The sequence below is a fragment of the Elaeis guineensis genome, chromosome 12, assembly GCF_000442705.2.
Source record: "Elaeis guineensis isolate ETL-2024a chromosome 12, EG11, whole genome shotgun sequence".
In the NCBI taxonomy this organism is placed as follows: domain Eukaryota; kingdom Viridiplantae; phylum Streptophyta; class Magnoliopsida; order Arecales; family Arecaceae; genus Elaeis; species Elaeis guineensis.
In genome coordinates this window covers 22,918,717-22,943,052 of record NC_026004.2, presented here as the reverse complement: position 1 = coordinate 22,943,052, position 24,336 = coordinate 22,918,717, and the positions used below count along the sequence as shown (strand labels likewise).

Sequence of the window (24,336 nt, the reverse complement as noted above, 5' to 3'; positions counted from 1 at the left end):
AAGTTCTCACCCAAAAAGGGTAGTCACAAGTTATTATTTGATATCCTTCACCCTGCTTAAGTATCCAAAACCTCCCCAATGAATACTCATTGGGGGACTAAAAACACTCCTGCATTGGTCCTCATATTAATTGTGTGGGTCTTGCAGAAAATATTTTAAGTCCTCCAACAATTCATATGAGTGTTTTGACATGAAACCATCACTTGATCCCATAAGCCAATGGTCCAATCAATATCATGAGTATTGAAGGTTTTGATTCCATTGAGTGACTGACTTAAAAAAGCATAGACAATTGGACTCTTCTCTTATCACTGCTTGGTTGTTTTTCCCCGGACTGATTTGATACCACTTTGATGTAGCACATCTGGAGGGGAAAATACAAAACAAGAAAGGAAAATGGAGGGAAAAAAGGTGAACTCTTGCAGGAGTTTTATCTCTCAAGCATTTCTAGGTTATATTTCCTAGCCCTCCAACACTGCATACAAATCATTCACTGCATTATAGCCTGTAGGGAGCAAGCATCATAATTCCAATGTCTCCATAAATGGTATGGTGGTATTAAATCTCACACACCCAACATTGCCTATCCTTGGACTACAAATTTTGTCCATTGTTGGTGATCCTGATGATCCAACAGATCACACAAGCATCAGACAGATGCACAAACACATTTGCTTTAATATTATGGAGAACTATTTTACTTCATGTCACAAACATACTAGTTAGAAATCTAAAATCATTATACAGTGAAAGACAGAACATAGATCTTTGATTTGGCAACTTACTATGCTTTGAAGAACATCCAAAGTGATAGAAAAAATGAGTTGCCTCTTATGACTACCACCTCCTTGAAGCAACTGCAAGAATATCAGAACCTGAAAGGATTCAAGTGGATATTTAGATACATATCTAAAGCTTCCATAATCTGCTGGATAATACAAGACTATGATGCCTTCTGTAGGTAACATAAGTATTAATGATTTTATTTTGCAAATCAACCTGAGGATCTAATGCAAAATCTACATGTATCTTGTCCTTGTCAAGTGGCGGGATCATCTCCTCCTTTGGATTTATCAACATTCCAGATCAAACTCTATCCTAAATCCTAATACTTTTAGATGACTCAAATCAGATCAGGAATTAAGCATTTCCTTTTCAAAAGAATGTGTTCAAACATCATGAGCTTGACCCACCATTTCCGGAGGTGGACCTCAGACCAACTACTGTTAAACTCTAGGAGTATGTGCTGAAATTTATGAACTCTGAGATCAACAAGTGAAAATATGCATTCAGTCATCCTAAAGCATAAAGGTACTCTTCAGAAGGATTATAGGGCTAAAGAATGAAATAAAGTCCAATGTTGTATGGTTGGACCAAGAGAATTTTCTTAATTTCTTCCATTGGTTCACAGTTCACTAATTGCCAGTGGACCAATAATTTAGTAAACAGAGAATACAGTTGAGAATGTAGAGACAAAGAATGAGGTATGGGTGTGAAAGCAATGCTGGACTATATTGATGAGTGCAGTGCCAGTCCATTATGAATCATATATACTTTGCAAGCAGACTATAGACATAAACCAGATGCTTTAACAATTACTATCTTGTGAATCTATACCACCCAATGGTTTTCATAGCATCTATCTCCTCAATGTGCATGGTATAATCTGTGGCATTTGACCATATACTGAACCCTGCCCTTGAGATCAACCATATTGAACAACCTTAATCCTGTTCAACACAGTCACAAGCTCCTCCCGATGGATTTTCCGTTGTTTTTTAGGGCTTTCTTGGATGATTCTAAGACCTTTTTGGGTTTCATTGAAAATTCCAATTAAATCACGTTTGCTGACATTAAAGAGCAAAGCCATGGGAGACAAGGAATCTCTCATTAAGAGAAACCATAGGTCTAGCCTAGGACCTCTATTCTATCAGCATAGAGATTTTATAGACAGGCTTCCAGATGATTTTAACCAGATAGGATCCATTGATAATACTTCATCCAATTTAGAAAGGGAGTTCCAAATCACTATCAGCATGTCAAATTTATCTTCACTAAGGAGCATCAAATGTTTATTGATTTATTCCATAAAATTTTTATGACTGAAGTCAAGACATGTCAAGAGTTCTGCATACATAAATGGCCAGCAGACATGTCAAAATCTTATATTAACAGATTCATATCCTTTTGGCCAGCAAATGCACAAAAGATATGCACATCTCTAATGATCGACAACCCTCTATATCATCCTCATGTAATAGGTGTCCTGTACCTATGGCAGTAACAGTTCATGTCCATCTCGATCATGCGAAATAGGAGTGCATAAGACTATTAAAAAATAGTAGTACAAATAAATGGGCTTCCTATCACTACTGAAAGTACATGTCTCACACCTACAATATGCTATAACATGTAAAAATAGTTATACGTCCTACAAGTTTTTACCATGATTTGAGCTTAGTTCTGTACTTGATGTTTAAACATAGTTGTGTATATTAAACTTCTAAAACTACAACATGTTAAACAACAATCTGGACAGAATTTATGATGCCACATTTCAACAGTTAAAAAGAATGTTTACTTCTTCAAAACATATCAATGAACTATAAATAATTCAGCACCACTACTTGGAAGAACACAACAAAGACTACCTTAGGTAGGGCTAACCCCTTCCTAGGTCTTAGACAACCAACCTAGGGAGGAAGGGTGGTTAGGTGCAGCAAGGTCTTGGTACTTCCATTTAGGGTGGCACACGCATTTCAGAACCTCTCTGGAATCCTGTCCCACACTCTCTTTTTAGCATTTCATTATTCATATTTTTAAAGAGACCTGCTTCCATGTACCACCCGAATTCACTCCCACACCGACTTTTGGTAACTATGAGAAATATTTAAGGATGATGACAAACATTCGGAAAGACAAGTTGAATTGGTGATGCTCGCTGGTGATCACAAAGGGTGGAAAGACCCAAGCATTGTAGTTAAAATGTACTTTCTTTTCCTCTTTCGCCCCTTTATTTTCTATTTCTGCAGCTATTGACAATGGTTACTGCAGCCAGAACCAGCATCACAGGCAGTGACCATGAAAACTAGAGCTCCAACCAAAGACATCATTTGCCATAAATATGACTATCAACCAACATCATGGGCAGCGGCTGCTACTACTATCGCTGCCATCTTTCTACAAAATTTTAAACTTTATTGTTAAAGTGGTATCCTACTCCAAGGAGAACCTCAAATTCTGATTGCTTTCCTCAAATTCATTATCTGGACAGACCCCTGACCACCCATCTATCACCCATGGTCATTTGAACAATTAATTAAAACTCACGTAAATTATAAATATTACAAATGTAAAATATCATAACATGCAAATGATGAGTCTTTTCATGAAATACTGTACCTTACCATTTAATCAGTGCTTGCATGTATAACCATATGAGCAATTGGATGCATGATACGTGATTTAATCCTTGGTATGTACTTGAAGCATGGACCATAATAGTAGATCAGCTAGAATGGAAATTTAGGGTCAAAGTTTGATCTTTGAGATGGAAGGTTTGAAAGTTCTACGACATAACTGTTCCTAATTTTCCTTAAATTGTAAAAATGGGAAAATGTTGTCATGGAGATGTTTAAATACCATGAGTTGTTGTATCAATCAAACACTTGAATGTGAATATACATTATCAAGCCAATTGCAATTAATATAAAAGATTTTCATTGTATAAACCTGCTAATAGAACTTGATGGCACCAGCCTATCATTTATCAAAAGTAGTTGGACATTTTATTTCCTCCACCAATTTGAGTTAATTTGCTAGAAACAAAATATCGTATTTGAAAAAATCATTTGTCATTGCTTACAAATGCCTTGAAGGCAAGTTTGTATGCAATCCACAGCAATGGAAGTTGGAATAACTCAGAATGATCTTCCCCAAGAGTTCATATCAATGGGAAGGTTTGGCACCTCAAATGTCGGCTCTTCGCCACTGGGGGGTTGGGCTGTTCACCCATTAAATGATGACTCAAGCAATGGTGGATCAAGCAAACAAGATATGTACTAAATGCTGACAATGCTTTGATTTTAGTACTTAGGAGATACAGGAACAAACATAGCTTGATGTTGTTCCAGGTTTAAATTTGAATAGACTTCCATCAAACACCAACTTTAGAAAGAGAATATCAGTAGATTAATCTAATTTCCCCTATGTTGGAAATAAGACCTTCTCTAAAGATCTGATGACTTCATTATACTCATGCTTTAAAGATACAATATTGGAGAACGCAACCATGGCATTTAGGGCCTGTTTGGAAGCATCAACACTTTATCCATGGAATAAATGCCTCATAAAGTAGAAGTTGAGAGAAGTGGCAGTGCCGAAGAACAAAAATCTCAAATGACTAAGGAAGCAATAGACTAGGCAATCCACACAAAAATAGGATAGTGAATTCAATTTAAAAGGTCATTTTCTTCATATGAATTGCGATGAATCAAAGTTTCCCATTATGGTTAAACAGTTCTTCGACAATTCCTCCTCAAACTCCCAATTTTTTGACCATATGAAGGTTAAAACATATCTGCTTGCCTGATAAGATTCCCCAGCTTCTGAAAGAGCCTTAAATTAGAAAGCATGAGTTTTTTCTTGCATGAAGGATTTTCTTGATGCCCCAGAATTAAAAGTATAATTTTGTTTTCTACTTTCAAATGACTTAAGGTCGTTTTATCCTTTACTATGATGAAAATAATTCCATATAGGCATATACCACGACAGAGGGAAAAAAAGAGAAGAAATATGATAGCAATAAATAAGAGTGGACAAGAGGCAACTCTTTAGTGTCCAATGGACTGCTTGCTATTCCTTTATGACATGTATTCTGTTGCAAAAAAGGAAAAAAAAAATATTCCTTACTCCTTAGCATGTACATATTTGATGCCATTGTATCTACATATGTACTTGGTCACTGGTCTGAATGGTAAAATATATAGCATGACCCAGATAAGGTGAATACGAATTTGACTAGGCTTGGTGAGCAAAATTGGATCAACTTAAGTTTGTATTTTCCTCATTGGTTTTGATTGGGCTAACTTCCTGATAATCCCTTTCTTCATTTCAGTCAGGAACAAATATTACAGAGGAAAAGATCCATCCAGGTATACCAAAAATGGAGGTGCTCCAGCTTTGTAGGCTTTAGAAGAGTGTAAGGGAATAAACAGTAGATGCTCATACTTGATAATTAGAGAAGATGTTAGAAATATAAGGACCTAAGAGTGCAAATGACTTCTTCAACTAATGAGCCAATAGTTCCTCAATAGGCTTTGGTTGAATGTCTTTAGTGGATGACATCCTAGCACCTAGCAGTTTTGGAGGGGTGGGATGGAACATTGGCAAGAGAAAAGATGATGATTTGGAAGGTAGTTCTAGAAGTGGTTTCCTTTCAGATGTATCAGTTCTTATTGAGAGGATGGATATGCTCCACTCGCTTTTACAATTTTGTTGCAAAAGTCAGACATCACATATATAGTGAAAATTAGGAAGATATTAAAATAGGAAGTACAGTGAGAGTGAGATCTTTAAACAATGTGGCAAATTCAATTCAGCGTTAATCATTCAAATGCGAACAACATCGAAAGAATATAAGCTACAATTGCATAAATTTCAATATACTAGAAGAGATGTGATTTACATTATCTTAAGAAATTGCATGATTATACTTGTGAGTACCTATAATTCATATAATAGGCTTCCAAAAGTTCTAGATGGAACAGGCTAAGTAAAATTATGAGCCTCTTAACACCAACTTCTGTGAACTAGCATTAAAAGAGATCTATTGTATCTATGTATAAATATTGCAGATATTCTATATATGAAAATAATAGGCTTTCACAACACTTGCCAATGAAAGAGATACAGAGCATAAATTTTCATTTATTAAAAGTCATACAGTCTATGTAAAATTACAAGCCTCTTAGGGCTAAGTTCTGTGCGCTAATAGAGCTCATAACAGAGATATAATTTAAGTAAAAATATTGCATATACTTCATGACCATAATAGGCTTTGATAACACTTACCAGTGAAAGAGAATCAGTAAGCCTTGTGTCTGCCTCTTTACTACCTAGAAGGACGAGTCCAATTCTGAGTCATTATCAGAATTTAATAAAGAATCATATGAATGCTTGTCAAAACATATCAACAAAGTTTCAGGAAAAAGTTATTATTATAGAACATTGGTTGTTAGGCCTAATGAAGTATCAACATGATGCCCACATAATTTGGATAAAGTACATACAAAACTAATACATGGTCAAGGATTCAAAATTTCAAATCTTGACGATTAGTACTGTATTGGCAGCCAATTGGAATCACATGATCCTTGATATAAAGGAGATATGCCTCAGTTCAAAAGAGCAGAAATTAGAAACAAAAGAAGGCGGGGAAGGGGGGTGCAGTGTGGAGTGTACCAAGAGGTATGGGGTCAATGAACCTTGATAAGGGTGATATGGGACAATGCACAGCTGGTTTGCATAATACCAATGCATATTGGCATACTATATTGTACTGGCTCATCGCTAATACAACAGGTACGGTGCTGCTAAACACAAAATTTCAATCCTTCTACATGATTAGGCAAAACTGACAAAAGCTAGAATTTCAGTTAGTTAACTACTTTGAAGCAAGCATTTTTCTTAAATTGGCCTTTCACAGCTTGCCCTATCCAGTGGTAATATATCAAAATACGTGCACTTTGTTACAAACATACACCTAGAACACCTGTTGTTAGAATCTTCTGCCTAGGGTCACAAATCTCTATCTCCTTTTCATCTTACATCATGTATGTTTTATCAAGAAAAACAGCTTGTTGAGAAAGAATGCAAGATTATTTTGAAAGAAATCTATATTGAATAATTTATCCCTTTTTTCACCATTTTATCAGTTATCTCTTTAAAATGCAAGAAACTTTTAAATGCATATTATCATTGATTTATATTGATATTTACTACATATAAATGGAAACCATTCTTGAAGCCTAATCCTAACTATTTGCAGCAAGCTTATGAATCATCATTTACTGGTCATTTCTACCTGGCAAGCTCTCCCAAATCCTGTCTCACAACTCCAACCATTTCGATTGCATAGTGATAGACACTTGAATTAGCATACTAGAAACACCTGATTTGTTATTAATTGATTATTATTATTAAGAATTTGATGCTTCTTAGTCCATTTTGCAGATAATTAGGAGATTGAGCACATACAATCAAAATTGGATTCAATTTGGCTCAAATTTGGGTGAATCGAGTAATCAATTCAAAGCAAAGCAAATCACTAGCCCAAGCTCCAATGAAAGAATTACACGAATATGATGCGGACGCAAAAAGCCAAATTATGAAAATAAAGCAAGGACATATGCGGTGTTTATACAAAAGAGTGAGGTTTGTTTTAGAAAGTGTGGGTTTTGGCTTCAGTCATTAAAGAGATGGGCTCAGAAAGCATTTAATGCACAAGGAAAAAGTGAAGTGGTGTTTTGGGCGTGACTGTGGATTTAAGAGGCTGAGAGGCCTTTTCACGTGAAGCGGGTGCGTGACGTGCTGGTGCGGACTCGTGTGGGTTCAACAAAATAGGAGTGCAGGCAGCTTCAAGCTGGGCTGGACGTGGGACCGACCGCATGAATTAATTTTGGAAAAGAAGGAAAGAATGGAATGGACATTGGATGCGTGGCTGAGTGGAACAAAGGAAATGGTGTCACAGAATGGATGCATGGGTCCACAGGCGAGGGAGTGGGTCTTCAAGCAGGTGCGGGTCTTCGGTCCTGAGCACGGTCACGTCGATGCTGGTTAGCAAGCGGATCTGAAAAATGGTGTGATCAAGAGCAGATGCGAACCACGTGGGACACGCGGCGAAACAAATTTCATAGTGTTTTAAAAGGATACAAAAACACCCTTTTCATTAGTCTCACATCGGAAAGATACAAGAACCACTTCCAATATCTATAAAAAGACCTCAATATCTCTACTTTTAGACATCTCTCTCTCCACACCATAACTCTTGTAAGGGCCCACGTGACAAGCGGGCATACCCACCTTTTAAATTTTTAGCCACATTGTTCCCACTTTCTTCCACCCTTCCAACATATGAGAAGAGAGTCAGCTAGGGGGAGGTGCTGCACGGATCAGAAGAGAAGGAAGAGGTGCTGCGCAGATTAGAAGAGGAGGAAGCTCTGCAGAGAAAAGTTGTGAGAGGAGGTCCCAATTAGATAATTTCTTTCTCTTGTCTTCGAGTAGATGGAGTCTCTTAATTTCAATCTTGTATTTTTTCTTTTATGCAATTAGATAATCTTGTAAACCTTTGAATTTTAATGAATAAATTTCAATTTTGCTTTTAAGATATTGTGTTTAATGTTACATGTTGTTCATCTTTAAATAGTTTATTTATTTGTTGGGATGAATCGTGATCGGGAGATACGGTCCATGCTCCGACGAAATAGGCTATTTTAAGGATCAACTCATAGATCTATTTTTCTATTGATTTAAGATTCTTTTTATGATTCAAGTTTGAATAACTTATACTTTAGGGAGACGAACCGTGATCAAAAGATACGATCTGTACTCGAGTGAGATAAGTTATGATCTAACCTGAAGATATGGTATCTTAATCAACTAATCTAATTATTTTCAGAAAAAAATATATAGATTGAGGTTGAAGATGAAATCGAAACCCCGAGGCTTTCTTATCTCATATCTTGTTAAACTTGTATTTTCTAATGACTGATTATTTTCTGACTATCGAAATCTTCCAAAACAAATCATTCTTTATTTTTATTCATCGTGGTTTTGCTACAACTTAGCCTTCTGATCCCCGTGGAATCGATACCCGACTCACTCTATTCTATAGGATAGTTAAGTTAATTATCTTTGGTGCATTACGATACGCATCGAATTTTGGCACCGTTGTCGGAAAACAAATCCAAAAAAATTATCTAAAGCTATTTACTATTAGGACTGAAGGAAGCCAAAATTTGATGCATATCATAATGCTTCAAAGATAATTAACTTAACTACCCTATAAAGATTTCAATAGTCAGAAAATAACTAGTCACTAAAAAATAAAAGCTTAACAAGATATGAGATAAGAAAATCTCAGGATTTTGATTTCATCTTCAACCTCAATCTATATTTTTTTTTCTGAAAACAATTAAATCAGTTGATTAAGATATCTTATGTCCAGGTTAGATCATAATCTATCTCACCCGAGTACGGATCGTATCTTTTGATCACGGTTCGTCTCCCTAAAGTATAAACTAATCAAACTTGAATCATAAAAAGAATCTAAAATCAACAAAAAAATAGATCTATGAGTTGATCCTTAAAATAGCCTATTTCGCCTAAGCACGGACCGTATCTCCCGATCATGATCTGTCCCAACAAATACATAAACTATTTAAAGATGAACAACATATAACATTAAACACAACATCTTGAAAGCAAAACTAAAATTTATTCATTAAAATTCAAAGGCTTACAAGATTATCTAACTGCATGAAAAAAAAAATACAAGATTGAAATTAAGAGACTCAATCTACTCCTCGAAGACAAAAAAAAAATCACCTAACTAGAACCTCCTCTCACAGCTTTTCTTTGTAGAGCTTCCTCCTTTTCTGATCCATGCAGCACCTCTTCCTCCTCTTCTGATCCACACAACACCTCCCCCTGACTGACTCTCCTTCTCGTATGTTGGAAGGATGAAAGAAAGTGAGAACAAGATGGATAAAAGTATAAAATGTGGGTATGCCTGCCTGTCACGTGAGCCCCCTACAAGAGTTATGGTGTGAAGAGAGAGATGTCTAAAAGTAGAGATATTGAGGTCTTTTTATAGATATTGAAGGTGGGAGGTTCTTGTATCTTTCCGATGTGGGACTAACGAAAAGGGTGTGTTTGTATCCTTTTAAAATACCAAGAAATCTGTTTCACCACGCGTCCCACGTGGTTCGCATCTGCTCTTGATCACATCATATTTCAAATCCGCTTGCCAACCAGCATCGACGTGACTGCACCCAGGACCGAAGACCCACACCTGCGTGAAGACCCACTCCCTTGCCTGTAGACCCATGCATCCAGCCCGTGACACCATTTCTTTTGTTCCACTCAGCCACGCACCCAATGTCCATTCCAATCTTTCCTTTTCTTCCCAAATTAATTCATGCGGTCGGTCCCACATCCAACCTAGCTTGAAACCACCTGCGCTCCTATTTCGTTGAACCCACATGAGTCCGCACCAGCACGTCACGCACCCGCTTCACGTGAAAAGGCCTTTCAGCCTCTTAAATCCATAGCCACACCCAAAACGCCACTTCACTTCTTCCTCATGCATTAAATGCTTTTTGGGCCTATCTCTTACATGACTAAAGCCAAAACCCACACTTTCCAAAATAAACCTCACTCTTTTGTATAAACACCATATATGTTCTTGCTTCATTTTCATGATTTGGCTTTTTACATCAGCATCATATTCGTGTAATTCTTTCATTAGAGCTTAGGCTAGCGATTTGCTTTGATTTGAATTGATTATTCGATTCACCCAAATCTGAGCCAAATCGAATCCAATTTTGATTGTATGTGCTCAGTCTCCTAATTATCTGCAAACTAGACTAAAAAGCATCAAATTCTTAATAATAATAATCAATAAATAATAAATCATATGCTTCTAGTATGCTAATTCAAGTGTTTATCACACCCTCCAACTTGAACTTTATTCGTCCTCAAGTAAAGGAAGAAAATAAGACATATGTACCGATTCATTTAGACATGTAAGTTACACCAGATAGTTCTAAGGTCAGTTGATACTCGGCCAGAGAATTGACTAAATACGTCATTGGATTATTAATTCCATCCAATGGTGGTTAAGTGGAGAACATAAAATTTTAGAATTTTTTCTTGACCAACTCCCTCCTTTATTCTTTAAATCCTCTAGCTTAAAATGGGCTGAATTTTTTTTTTATTTTTTTTATAGCCAATGCAATATCTTAACTTGTTAAGCTTTCTGTCTAACCCTTGTAGCAAGTCTTGGACCAATGACTCCCAAACCAGTTGGCTTTAGGATATTAGGTATAAAACATCCCTCGGACTTACTAACTCGAGTCAAACAAGCTACAAATCAAGACTAACTGTATGACAGAGTTTCTTCACATCTCCACTTTTTGACATGAGACTCACCGCTTGCTTAGGCGGAAAGGCCCGATTACTCGGTAAGATGATGCTAAAAACATGTTTTTATTTAGTTAAGCATTTTGTGTATATTAATATTTTTCACTCGTACCCATATAAAGTAGATTCTTCATTGATATAGGTTGAAATAAGATTTTAGAATTACTCAGAAATTTGTTTTGCTCTTAGACTTAACCATTTATTGGGTTTCCTTAATAATTGGATTCTTGGTATTTTAAAAATTCTCTAGACCATTAATCAATCATTGATTAAAATGCCTGATTAATCTTAATCAAGACAAAATCAGATACATAAGACTAATTATTACTAGACTCGAGGACTTAATTTATTTACCCTTCCCACAACTTAACTAACTTTGTCCTTATCGGAGAAAGGAAAATAAAGGATGCAATAGATAAAAAGGAATAGGAAAGAATACACCTAACTTGTTATATTCTTGGTTCCCTGAGAGTATATTTGGCTCTTCCCCCCTACTTATTCACTGAAGCAACTGAAGTAAAAACCTAAACAAACTAAAGAGAGAAATGAAATTAAACTGCAAAGATCTTGATTGCCTCTCGAGAAGCGCTAAGTTTACCATCTTCAGCCAAACTTAATTTATTATTATTGACCTAAACTAAAATAGAAAAATTAAAGACTTGGATTGTCTCTCAAGAAATGCTAAGTTTATGATGTCTTCAACCAGACCTCATGCGTCTTTGACACAAAAGAAATTTGAATTTGATAATAGTTTTAGGACTCGATTGATGAATAGCAGCAACACTTGGTCCTAGCAACAGTGTCCATACACGCTTGCCAACTAGGTGTGGTGCAAGCGAAGATCAGTTTACTTCCTTCAATCTCCCTAATAGTAGTACCCGGCTCTTTCAGTTCTACCTGGATAAGGTTAACCCATTGGTTATCTAATGTGGGATAACTAATTTCTTGACCTAACCATTTTGTTAATTCATTTCTATCCACCTCCCACATATAAGGTTCAGTTTCCTCTGCATGTCCTCATAAGGTTTATCATTTGGCTCACAATAAATGCAGAGGGAGAGGTCAATGCCTTTCAGACCGGCAATGGTTTGCACAATGACTACCTTGTGTTCTTGTAGGGCACCCATAAGTTGGATTTCCTAGTCACAGGTCAAGTCCAATGCAATGATCACCAGAATGGTGTCATTGGGTCCTAAAAATGTATACCTAAATGTGACAGGAAGTAGCTTCAATTCTAATTTGGGTGCTCCTCCAATTGATGGTTCATAATCACCATATTGAATCAAGTTCGCATCAATGGGTTGGTCCAATTCATCTTCTAAATTGAAAATCGGTTGCTCATATCATAGGGTGTTAACTTCCTTTATTTGGTTGACCTGATTTTCTTATGGGGATTGTAGACCATTTTTGTTTCTCAGATTGGACTCAGGTTGGCTAGGTAGCCTACCTAGCTCTCGCTCACTCATGGTAGAGGTTAGCTGACCGACCTGCATTTTCAAACGGACTATAGCCTGAGTGTTAGTATTTATGAGTTGTCTCGTGGTCTGCATAAAGTCAATATGCGACTTCATTAGGAGCTACCTAGCTCTTGCTCACTCATTGCAGAGGTTAGCTGACCGATCTGCATTTTCAAATACACTATAGCCTGAGTGTTAGTATTTATGAGTTGGTCCGTGGTCTGCATAAAGTCAATATGCGACTTCGTTAGGACTTCTAAGCTTTTCTCTAATGAATTAAGCCTTTCTTCATCTTCAAACTCCCTCATTAATACATATGCATCCTCATTAGTGAATTGAGAAAGCATGTTGAAGGTTTGGGGTTTGATCTCAAAATAATTATAAGCCCTGGTCTGGGATGACCCAATGTTGGTTGGTTGAGCCGAGCCAATCGGATACCAATAATCCTTAAGATATAAGGGTTTATGATTGAAGTTACTCATCGGGACTTTAAGGGCTACTGGTCTTGGTGTAAGGTTTAGAGTGGTTCTACTAATTATCCAGACTCCCTATTTCAAAAAGGAAGTAAATTTTTTTTTGTTTTTAGACGAAGCGAGAAGAGAAAGGAAAGATAGAAGAAAGGAGAATTCTAAAGGTGAGAAACCTAGAGAGTCCTAAATCTAGAGAGGATAGATGAGAGGATTATTATTATATTTTTTTTTCACACAAGTTAGACAACAAATTAAACTCTAACCTAGGGTTTACCTAGACCTAGACAGCTCCTAACTTTGTAAGTTCACCTACAAGCGCTCCAAGCTCAAAGCTAGCCAACCTAACTAGCCAAATAAGTGTAAGATCGGTGAGATACTCTCCGTGCTCTTGCAACGGACCTAATTAGAGAATCACCTTTCTTTAGAACATAGTTTCTGAACCACTTTACTAGACACCAGTTGATTAGACAAGCCCAAATCCGGTTCAACCTTCAGTGATCTTATCCTAATTGAGCTCGAGTTCCTTAAGGGTCAACATCTAATAGATTTTAGATTTAAGACTTAGGTCAATGCAAAACGAAGGTGATGATTTTTGGGCTAAGGGTGATGAAATCCCCATCTTATTTTGTTTAATGAAATGTGCCCTAAAAGTATTTTATGAATATGCAATGCAAACAAAGCAAGATATCCAAGCAAACAAGTTATCTCTCTAATGTCCCTAGATGTGTGATGAATATATTTTTTTATTTTTTTATATATTTATTTAATTTTGCTACCACAGTGCTATTAATCCCCAGCAACGGCATCAAAATTTGATGCGTATCGTAATGCACCAAAGATAATTAACCTAACTACCCTATAGAATAGGGTGAGTCGGATATCGATTCCACAGGGATCAGAAGGTTAAGTTGTAGCAAAATCATGATGAATAAAAACAAAGAAATATTTGTTTTGGAAGATTTTGATCGTCGGAAAATAACCAGTCACTAGAAAATAAAAGCTTAAAAAGATATAAGATAAGAAAGCCTCAGGGTTTCGATTTCATCTTTAACCTTAATCTATATATTTTTCTTCTGAAAACAATTAGATCAGTTGATTAAGATACCTTATGTTCAGGTTAGATCATTACCTATCTCACCCGAGTACGAATCGTATCTTTTGATCACGGTCCGTCTCCCTAAAGTGTAAGCTATTCAAACTTGAATCATAAAAAGAATCTTAAATCAACAGAAAAATAGATTTATGAGTTGATCCTTAAAATAGCCAATTTCATCTAAAGCACGGATCGTATCTTCCGATCACGATCCATCCCAACAAATACATAAACTATTTAAAGATGAACAACATATAACATTAAACACAATATCTTGAAAGCAAAACTGAAATTTATTCATTAGAATTCGAAGGCTTACAAGATTATCTAATTGCATGAAAGAAAAAATACAAGAATGAAATTAAGAGACTCAATCTACTCCTCGAAGACAAAAGAAAGAAATCACCTAACTAGGATCTCTCACAGCTTTCTTCTGCAGAGCTTCCTCCTCTTCTGATCTGCGCAGCACGTCTTCCTCCTCTTCTGATCCGCACAGCACCTCCCCCTGGCTGACTCTCCTTCTCGTATGTTGGAAGAATGGAAGAAAGTGAGAACAAGATGGCTAAAAATTTAAAAGGTGGGTACACCCGTCTGTCATGTGGGCCCCCTACAAGAGTTATGGTGTGGAGAGAGAGATGTCTAAAAATAGAGATATTCAGGCTTTTTTATAGATATTGGAGGTGGGAGGTCCTTGTATCTTTTCGATGTGGGACTAATGAAAAGGGTGTGTTTATATCCTTTTAAAACACCAAAAAATCTGTTTTGCCATGCGTCCCACACGATTCGCATCTGCTCTTGATCACACCATGTTTCAAATTCGCTTGCCAACCAGCATCGACATGACCGCACCCAAGACCGAGGACCCGCACCTGCGTGAAGACCCACTCCCTCGCCTGTGGACCCTTGCATCCAACCCGTGACACCATTTTCTTTGTTCCACTCAGCCACGCACCCAATGTCCATTCCATTCTTTCCTTCTCTTCCAAAATTAATTCATGCGGTCTGTCCCACTCCAGCCCAGCTTGAAGCTGCCTGCACTCTTATTTCGTTGAACCCACACGAGTCCGCACCAGCGTGTCACGCACCTGCTTCACATGAAAAGGCCTCTCAGCTTCTTAAGTCCACAGCCACGCCCAAAACGCCACTTCACTTCTTCTTTGTGCATTAAATGCTTTCTGGGCCCATCTCTTTAATGACTAAAGCCAAAACCCACACTTTCCAAAACAAACCTCACTCTTTTGTATAAACACCGCATATGTCCTTGCTTCATTTTCATGATCTGGCTTTTTGCATCTGCATCATGTCCGTGTAATTCTTTCATTTGAGCTTAGGCTAACGATTTGCTTTGATTTGAATTGATTACTCGATTCACCCAAATTTGAGCCAAATCGAATCCAATTTTGATTGTATGTGCTCAGTCTCCTAATTATCTGCAAAATAGACTAAGAAGTATCAAATTCTTAATAATAATAACCAATTAACAACAAATCAGATGCTTCTAGTATGCTAATTCAAGTGTTTATCACGTAGGAACTGCATCGATTAATGCCACAGTCATGCATACCGAACTAAGATGGTACGCACAAGTGTAATCAAAATGGGGCGAGATGAGGATAACAAGGAGAATTTCTCAGATGTCTACAAGTTCAATAAATTTGTTAGAAAGGATCTCAAAATGTTTAGAAACAGCAACTGAAATGGGGTGTTATTTGTGACAAAGGATTTTAGAAGTTTGGTGCTAATAGGGATTACAGTCCGTAATAGGAACAAGCGGCAACAACTTGGATAGGAAACTTCATAGTAGATGAATGCCCCTAGTTTATTTTTCTATAAAGTAAATTGTGATGTTGCATATGATCAAATTAAATTGTAGATTGCATAGTAAATATAGTGCACATAGTATAAATTTCATTGTCTATGACTTAACATTGGCCATTTCACAGACAAGAACCCTCAAGTCACCTAATTCAAGCTTCTTCACAAACTATTGCTTGTTACATGTCATATAGACTTAGGGTCTCTATGTACAACTAAGGGCCTCTTTGGAAAATCCAACAAGATTGGGCTGGATTTCCTATAAGAATCACACCTGTTAGCCTGCTCAACCCATTTTCTTCTAAAAGCCCATCCTAGTTGTTGGATAGAGCCGATATTGTCTTCTTGAAGATCTCCGATATTCTCTCCTGGAATATCTCTTTTAGAATTTTAAATTTCAGATTCTTTCGTTGTGTAATCTTATAATTATTTTTTTTTATTTATTTCCTTAAATGTAGGGATTTGAACCATTAGAATGGTTAATCTCTCATCTATATATTGTATTATCTGTAATCAATCTACAATATACATAATATACAGATTTCTCAACACTAGTTTTGGCCTAAATCCCGTCTATCGGCCTGTTGGACTGTAGGATGATAAAAAAGACCTATTGAGGTCTTTTTTTTTCCTACTCTAGAATTTGGGCTAGAGAGGGATTAGGTTGATATAGGAGTTTTTTAAATAAACTATATAATCCACGATCCTATGGGAAATCCAAGCCAATCCTGTTAGATTTCCTATGCAGGCCCTAAAGTTTTAAATCGCATCGGAAGAGCCATCCTAGTTTTTCCATGGAATATGATGCACTGCCCATCACATCCCGTCCCAATACTTGGGATGTGGGATGTCTCAAAACATGCCAATCAGGATGCTACAACTTGCGAGAATGGCTAGATGGTCCCATCCCAAAACTTGGAATGTTACACCATCCCAATGCCCCACGAGACATCCCACTGTGATTTTAAATCATGCACAAAACAATGTAAGAGTAAATCAATCCAGTTTTAGAGACAAAACAATGTCAAACCTCAAAGAGCAGTTCAACATTATTGCTTCTATGATCAAGTAGAAAAACATACACTGAAAAACACAAAAAAGAAAATAGAAGAGAAAAAAGATATGGATAATAAGGATATATGTATATTTGAAAAATAAAGAAATGATAATGAGTCGGGAAAAAAGAAAAAGGATAAGGGGTTGTGGACATATGACCACTTTGTAGTCAGATAATCTGAATGACCAGTATTTAGTCATGAGATGACCAAATGTCCCTTGTTCTTGATAGATAGCAACAATAGTGTTCTTAAAAGAAATTGTTGGACCAATTATAACTGATACATCACATATCAGCCCAAGTAGAAGGAAAAAGAATTATTGCATAATTTAATCATACTAAAGTCAAACTTCAGCATTTTCACTAGTCGCTAAACTGTAATACACATACCAAAGTGCCCAAGCTTGAACATTAACTCTGAACTAGAATCAGGTAGTAAGCTATTGCTAACATGTTTGTCAGCTATTTCAAGTTGACATATCAGGTGCAAAACCTTCCTTTAATTCCATTTTTAACATATGAAAATGGCTGTTCTAGTTTTCTCATGGAATGGAACGCACCACCATCCCATCCCATCCTCCATCTAGGATTCTATTTCAACTTAAAAAACGTTAAGAACCATTCCAATTTGGACTTAAGATCTGCCTTGATACAGAATCCAAGATCCACACACTAAGAACAACCCCAATTTGGACATAAGATCTGCCTGGATACAGTACCCAACGAACCCAACGATTCAGGTTCCAGTGGGACACCGGAATGGGGTACCATCCTATGTGTCAGGACAGGGCTATCCCACGAGCATCCTAGCATCTCGATCAGGATGTATTAGGACATCCCCTGTCCTAAGTATCGGAACGAGACGGGATAGCGGCACGTCCCGTTCCATGAAAAAATCGAGACAGTTCCATCCCACGGGATTTAAAACCTTAACAGTACCCAAGATCCACTTTAATTTCGTATTGAAATTATGATCCCATTTTTTAGCATAATAGTAACTAAATAAGCTAAATGCTAAATTTTAAAACATAAAAACTTGAATGACTCTATGCCAGCTTTGCAGCAAGTATTCATATGCCTCAAATGAACTTCTGCATTTATATTATGTTTCCATGAAAAGACAGGTGGGTCCCTTGATTTGAAAATTGACTAAACCCTAAGTCAAATGTGATGGCTAATTTGCATTGAAATTTCATGACAGTTAAAACTTAAAAGCGAATCAGTAGTTGGAGTTCAAAAACCAGAGTCCTTTTCCATAGTAGACATTCTGCTTCAGCAAAACATTGTGGAATACTATTCTATTTTCATCCAGCAAATGTACAGAAATTAGTTGATCTCTTGTCCACAGATGGACATGTCTAATCAACAAGTGTAGAAACAGCCATCCTACTTTTGTTGGTAGTTTTATTATCTTTTGCTGATCTATGTTGATCCCTCCGTAGGACAGACCCCCATGAAGTACTTCAACTTGCCAAGAGCTATGGTGCAAAATCGATTACCAGTAAACGTTCTATAGTGCTCTATTTCTTCATTAGCAGCAAGTCAGCAACTAACAAGTAATAACAATGTTCTCTGCAATGTGCTATGAGAATAACAAGTCCTTAACAAATGCACTTGAAGGAAAACTAAAAGGTTAACGTTACATCATCTGAAGCAAAATAAGTCACAAACTGACAAAAACTAGCTGTTGAAGTTGTAGCAAACCATGTTTTAGGAAATTGTCTTGAGACATAAATGAAATGCTTTAACCTAAAGACTTTATTCGCTCCATTCCTCCTGAGAAACAAGTCATGTTGGTTATCTGGAGTAGACTTCTCCCAGGAGATTCTTGATGCAAAGGAGGGATGGACACCATCCAGATTGTCTTTCGATTTTATTTCAGAATTTGATTTGCCGTGATTTCTTTTATTTTTCAGTTTTAGTGGGTCATATTGAATCTAAGGCAGAGTTTAAAAGATAGTAGAAATGTTTTAAGGGTTAGATGGGGGCCATGGGGCATTGATTGGCAAACTTAAATTACTTGCCGTGTCAGCTTGTTAATCCAAATTTAATTAAGCAACTTCCAATTGAAAGATACAAGATCGTCATGCAATCAATTCTCAGCATCAGAATCTTTTTGCTTATTTTTAAGCATTCAAGATTTTTAAGCATGTTAAAGAAATTCAAATTCCAGTGGAACATTCACCTGGTACCTTCTTAATTAACACAATTAACTCATAAAACCTTCTATACAACATCTACCTAAGGCCTCAAATCAATAATCAGGTCATTGAAGCTCCTCAATCTTGTCAACAGTCATCATTGCCTTGAATTATTGTCCATCTATCTCACTTGTGACCAAGTCATAGGACTCTAATACCCAAGGAACATATAGACCATCTTGGAGATCAAACCCACAAATAATTTTGAATATGAACTTGTATTTCAAAGCAGCATAGCAACAATGCTTTCCAGATTAAAAAAAAAAAATCTCCTGACTTTTCTTTGCCATGATTTTCCTTAGCCAAACAAATTTCTGAATTCTTCTCAAGTAAAAAGAAAAATCAAGAATTCTTCAAGGACCCAACAATTCTGCAGCTCGTTCACAAGTAATTCACAAATTCTTTATAGGACTTAATAGAATAACATACAGATGATGCAATAGCACATCTATTGCAGATGATGGTTTTCACCATTGTTTATTGTTCTATCTTCTCCTATGCTTATTTTTGCATGAATAAATATACACAATAATCTTAAATACTTCATTTTTATTGATTTATTCTTAATTATTAATTATCAAAAATCATATAGAAGTTTCCGGTGATTCTCTATAACTGAACATATGACTGCAGATATCCAGGTGGTGATTATACGAAAAGGAACCTTTTGAGATAAACAGGGGGAAAGGCAGAAAGAAGCAAGAGACAAAAATATTTCACCAACACATCAAAAGTAGAGGTGGCAATTTTTGACCCAACCTGTTAACCAGATCCAACCTGTCAGGTTCACAGGTCAAGTACAAGTCAGCCAAGCCCAACCCACCAACAGGTCAGGTCAAGTCTTAACCCATCAGGTCAAAAGAGGTATGTAATAATTATTATTTTAATATTATTATATAATTATATTAATTTCAAGTTGTTGGGTGAACAAGAATCATTGGATCGATGATCCAATGGCCCAAACATAAGAACATGAATCTCAGGGCAGAAACAGACCTAGGGAGCACCAAAACATGACAACATTAATCCAACGATGGGAGTGGACTTGGGACTTGGGAGCATGTGCTGACAATCCATAGAAAGGTTCATGCCCTACCAGTGTGTACCATCCAAAGCCAGGTGATCGTAGCATACCACTAACGAACCAAAGCTCAGTATGAGGGGCATACTAAGTCTTGATACACCGAACCACACCTTGTGTCTGGTGTATCGACACTAACCAGCATGGTATCGATATGCAGTCCAGCACTGAGATTGTGAAACCGTCCATAAACTGACCCAACTCTCCTTATTCTTCTCCATCTCATCCTTTGTCCTCATCTCCTATCTCCATAACTGCAAGCGCCACATCTCTCCCTTCTCTATCTCGTTATCTCCTCACCTCCTTCCATCTCCACAACTGCAAGCCCCACGTCTCTCCCTAGGCAGCCTTCACATGCTCAAGGTCTTTCACCAGCAGCAACGCCACTTCGCTGGTGCGGCAGGTGTGGTGGATCCAAGAGCTAGTCCACCAGGTGCTTGGTAGACAACCTCAACAATGTCACATCCAGCACCATCCACAAGGACATCTCCAATGAACATGGCTAGGACCTCCCTCAATGTCCGATACCCTCCATATCTTGTCCAAGTCCCCTCCATACCGCAGTTGCAAGCTCATCTTCTAAGTTCCCTTTCTTTTAATTAAAAAGCATTTCCGAAGGGTCAATTATTCCATGGTTAAATACTCATGTAACAATATTAATGTAATAGTCTAATAGATTGTGGGTCAGCAGGTCTATTGCGGGTCAACAGGTCAATGGGTTCAGATCGATCATTCTGGACCTACTTGGCAGTCAAGTTGGGTTCGTGTCAAGCCCTATAAACCTTGATAATATGACCTTAACTTAACCTGACTCAAACCTGTTGATTGCCACCTCTAATCAAAACTTTGTGTTCCTTCATCCTTTATAGAACAACTCAAACTATCATGCAAGCACCCAAAATACCCTTAACAAGTGACTTGATCTATGGGTAACTAATGCACTGAATATTAGAGGATAATGACTCAAGTAATTCTAATCTTTAATCAACCAAACACGTAATAGAAATCACATGAAACTGAATCTAGAAGTACAAACTCATAAAAACCTAACCTGTGTCCTGTATCTATCTAGTTTGCAATAACTTTAGATCACAATTCTAGCACTTTATATGCCACCAAGATCTTGAGGTAGCTAAAATTCATAGAGAGATGCAACAATATATGTATCAGTATAACCAACAAACCTTAAAGGCAAACAAGATCAAACCTTCCATAGTATATCTTTCTTTTTGTTATTTTACAATGAAGAAATAATAAATTCACACTTAAAGTGACTCTATATCAAAAAAAAGGATATACATATATGCAAAGAGGAAGGGAAAACATGAGAAAGAGAAAAAGAAAAAAAAGCAAGATGGAATCGCCATCTCTCAATTCCAGATTTAAATAAATAAGGAATCACTATTTACTGGCTAGATGACCAAAGTAATGTTGTTATTCTCAGCTTGTGACGAACCACTATAATGCCGTGCAAGCAGGCATACGCCCAGAACTATTTAGCTAAAGCTTCATTACACCTAATCCATCACAAATAAGCCCAAGTATTCACAAACCAACACAACTGCATAGTCAAATCGCACTCAGATCAATATTTAACCTATCAAAGTTTCCAATCTAGATTAATCTCTGAATCATGACGCTTCAGCTTTCATAACCAAAAAACAACCTATGCCTGCATATGTATAAATAAGCATAAGTACATAATCATATGCACAGGTAAGTGAAAATATAAGATTATATTCTTTGTTCCTCATCAAGAACAAAATCATTGTTCCAAACTTCCAATAAAGGCTCTAAAATGTTAAGCTAACTTATACAACACAAGAAACAAAAGAAATATTGTACCACGTGTCAATGAACTCAAAAATCCCAGCTTGCTCGTTTGACTCACTTTAACTGCTTCCAATTGTAGCTTAGACTATTAAAAGCAACCATACAACGGAAGAAATTAGTAGCACGAGTAAAAGAAATGGTCAGAAAAACAGCTGTAATTTAGGCAGCTAAATTACCTTTGCAGGTAGTATAAGTTTTTCAATATCCGCTTGAATTATATTAATAATATGTGGAAGGCTTCGAGCTATTTCAGGCCCTTTTATTCGGAATGTGTTCTCCAAGACCTATGTCAAAAAGGTTATGAGTTCCAAATAGCTTTACAAGTACATAACAGAATATACATTTTACCTTTAATGAAATGATCATATGACAAAGTGACTTCAGTTTTTCCCTCCTGATAGGAACCTGTAACGTATCATCACTAACACTTAAAAAAGATATCCATCTACCAAATAAATCTTAGGTATAAAATGGAGGCTCAATGGAGTAGCACTGACTAATGTATGATGAAAACAGTTGTAAAAAATATTAGCTCATGAACAAATCCTATCTTGTAAATAGAATACCAAAAAGACATAAAAAAAGCAAGCATCAAATAAAAGATGAAGTGAATCAAGGAATACAAATACAAATTATGTGACCGTCATGTTCCTATTGATTCAACACCAATTGCTTTCAAAACAAACCTCTTTTAAGAAGGTCCTCCAGTGCATAATAAAATAGATAGTGGATGCACTAAAAGAGAGAAGAATGTCCTCATTCACATCTCTTAAATTGGGAAATGTAGTAAAAACATAATTTATCATCTACCACACAAAAAAAGCATGAGGTGATGGAATCATATGATGTAGATTTTGTCCCTTTTTTTGGGCAGGCTGTAGGTTTTATCTTAATAACCTACGTTACATTTTTTTAAGAAGATGAATGCTGAGAAAATTCAAAGAGATGTTACACTACAAGTTCAACAAAAACTTGATGCCACAAGAGATAGCTTAAGTCCACACTTCTGTATGTTCCACAAGGAAACATCGCTTGGAATGCCAGCCTAGCATTGGCATGGAACACAACATGTCACTCCATGTCAGTGGCACATTCTGCTATGACACTAGCATGATATCCATCATGCAGTGTCATGCTGTACCACACTGCTGACCAGCACTTAAATCCATGCCTTAAGATAGCTCTAACAGTAAATAATCTAATGTCTAATGCTCTTCAGACCAATTAAAAAGACAGCCTACACAGAAGCATAAAAAAGCCTTCACCATCCCTTGGAGTCAAATTTATGGATCATGATTTACCAAACAACAGGTCAGAGTAGATTTGCAGCATCCAGTTTAGATAAGAGCACACATAATTTAATAAAGCCCCCACTCAATTGATAATCCAAACAGCCACTTAAACATTCATTAGCTAGTCAAGTCAATATGCCAAGCCTACTTTGCTAAGGTAGTGATGAAAAGCATATCTGTTATGTTCAAGAGTAGGATGATGGAAAAGTTCTGATAATTGTTCACCTTTGATATCTAAAGAGAACTAAAAACTTTGTGGTTTAATTGACAATGTCACCTATTGAGTAAAGAAAAACCAAGCATTGGCTTAATCAAAGAGGTAGATGATTTTCAGATGAAAGTGAAGATGACACTAAGGGAAATCAATATGAGATCAAAATAACTGCTTATCAGATTCTCTTGGATTTCAATCTAGTAGGTGAACATTGAATGACCATCTGTTCAATAAACTGGAAAAGTAGGATATTTTTTAAGTGGTATTTCTTAAACAAAAGTAAATCTTGCTATCAAAGATCCATATGATATAATTAGCATTTTAAACACTTTAGATTCAAATAGGCATCTCATGAACAACATGTTTCAACAAACTAACACTACTTAACAAGTCAAGAAGGCCTAAAAAAGATATTTAATTCAGTTTTTGCTTCTATAAAACAAAAGTTACTTTGACTAGCAAAGCATAAAGCAGCAACATGAGAATGGCAAAAGACAAGTCAAGTTGACAAATAGGCAATTTCCTATTTGTCAAACTAACACTACTTAACAAGTCAAGAAGGCCTAAAAAAGATATTTAATTCAGTTTTTGCTTCTATAAAACAAAAGTTACTTTGACTAG

The 24,336-nt window shown here is 36.6% G+C and overlaps 1 protein-coding gene across 1 annotated transcript in view; it reads right to left on the bottom strand.

Annotated features, from left to right (window-relative positions):
* Positions 1–24,336, bottom strand: part of LOC105054791 (uncharacterized) — a 65,854-nt gene that overhangs the window by 12,500 nt on the left and 29,018 nt on the right. The window contains exons 11-15 of the mRNA XM_010936385.3: positions 22,558–22,614; positions 22,386–22,493; positions 22,222–22,294; positions 6,073–6,116; positions 786–875 (exon numbers count right to left, since the gene is read on the bottom strand). Of these exons, the coding sequence (XP_010934687.1) occupies positions 786–875; positions 6,073–6,116; positions 22,222–22,294; positions 22,386–22,493; positions 22,558–22,614 (372 nt within the window). The remainder of the gene's footprint in view (positions 1–785; positions 876–6,072; positions 6,117–22,221; positions 22,295–22,385; positions 22,494–22,557; positions 22,615–24,336) is intronic.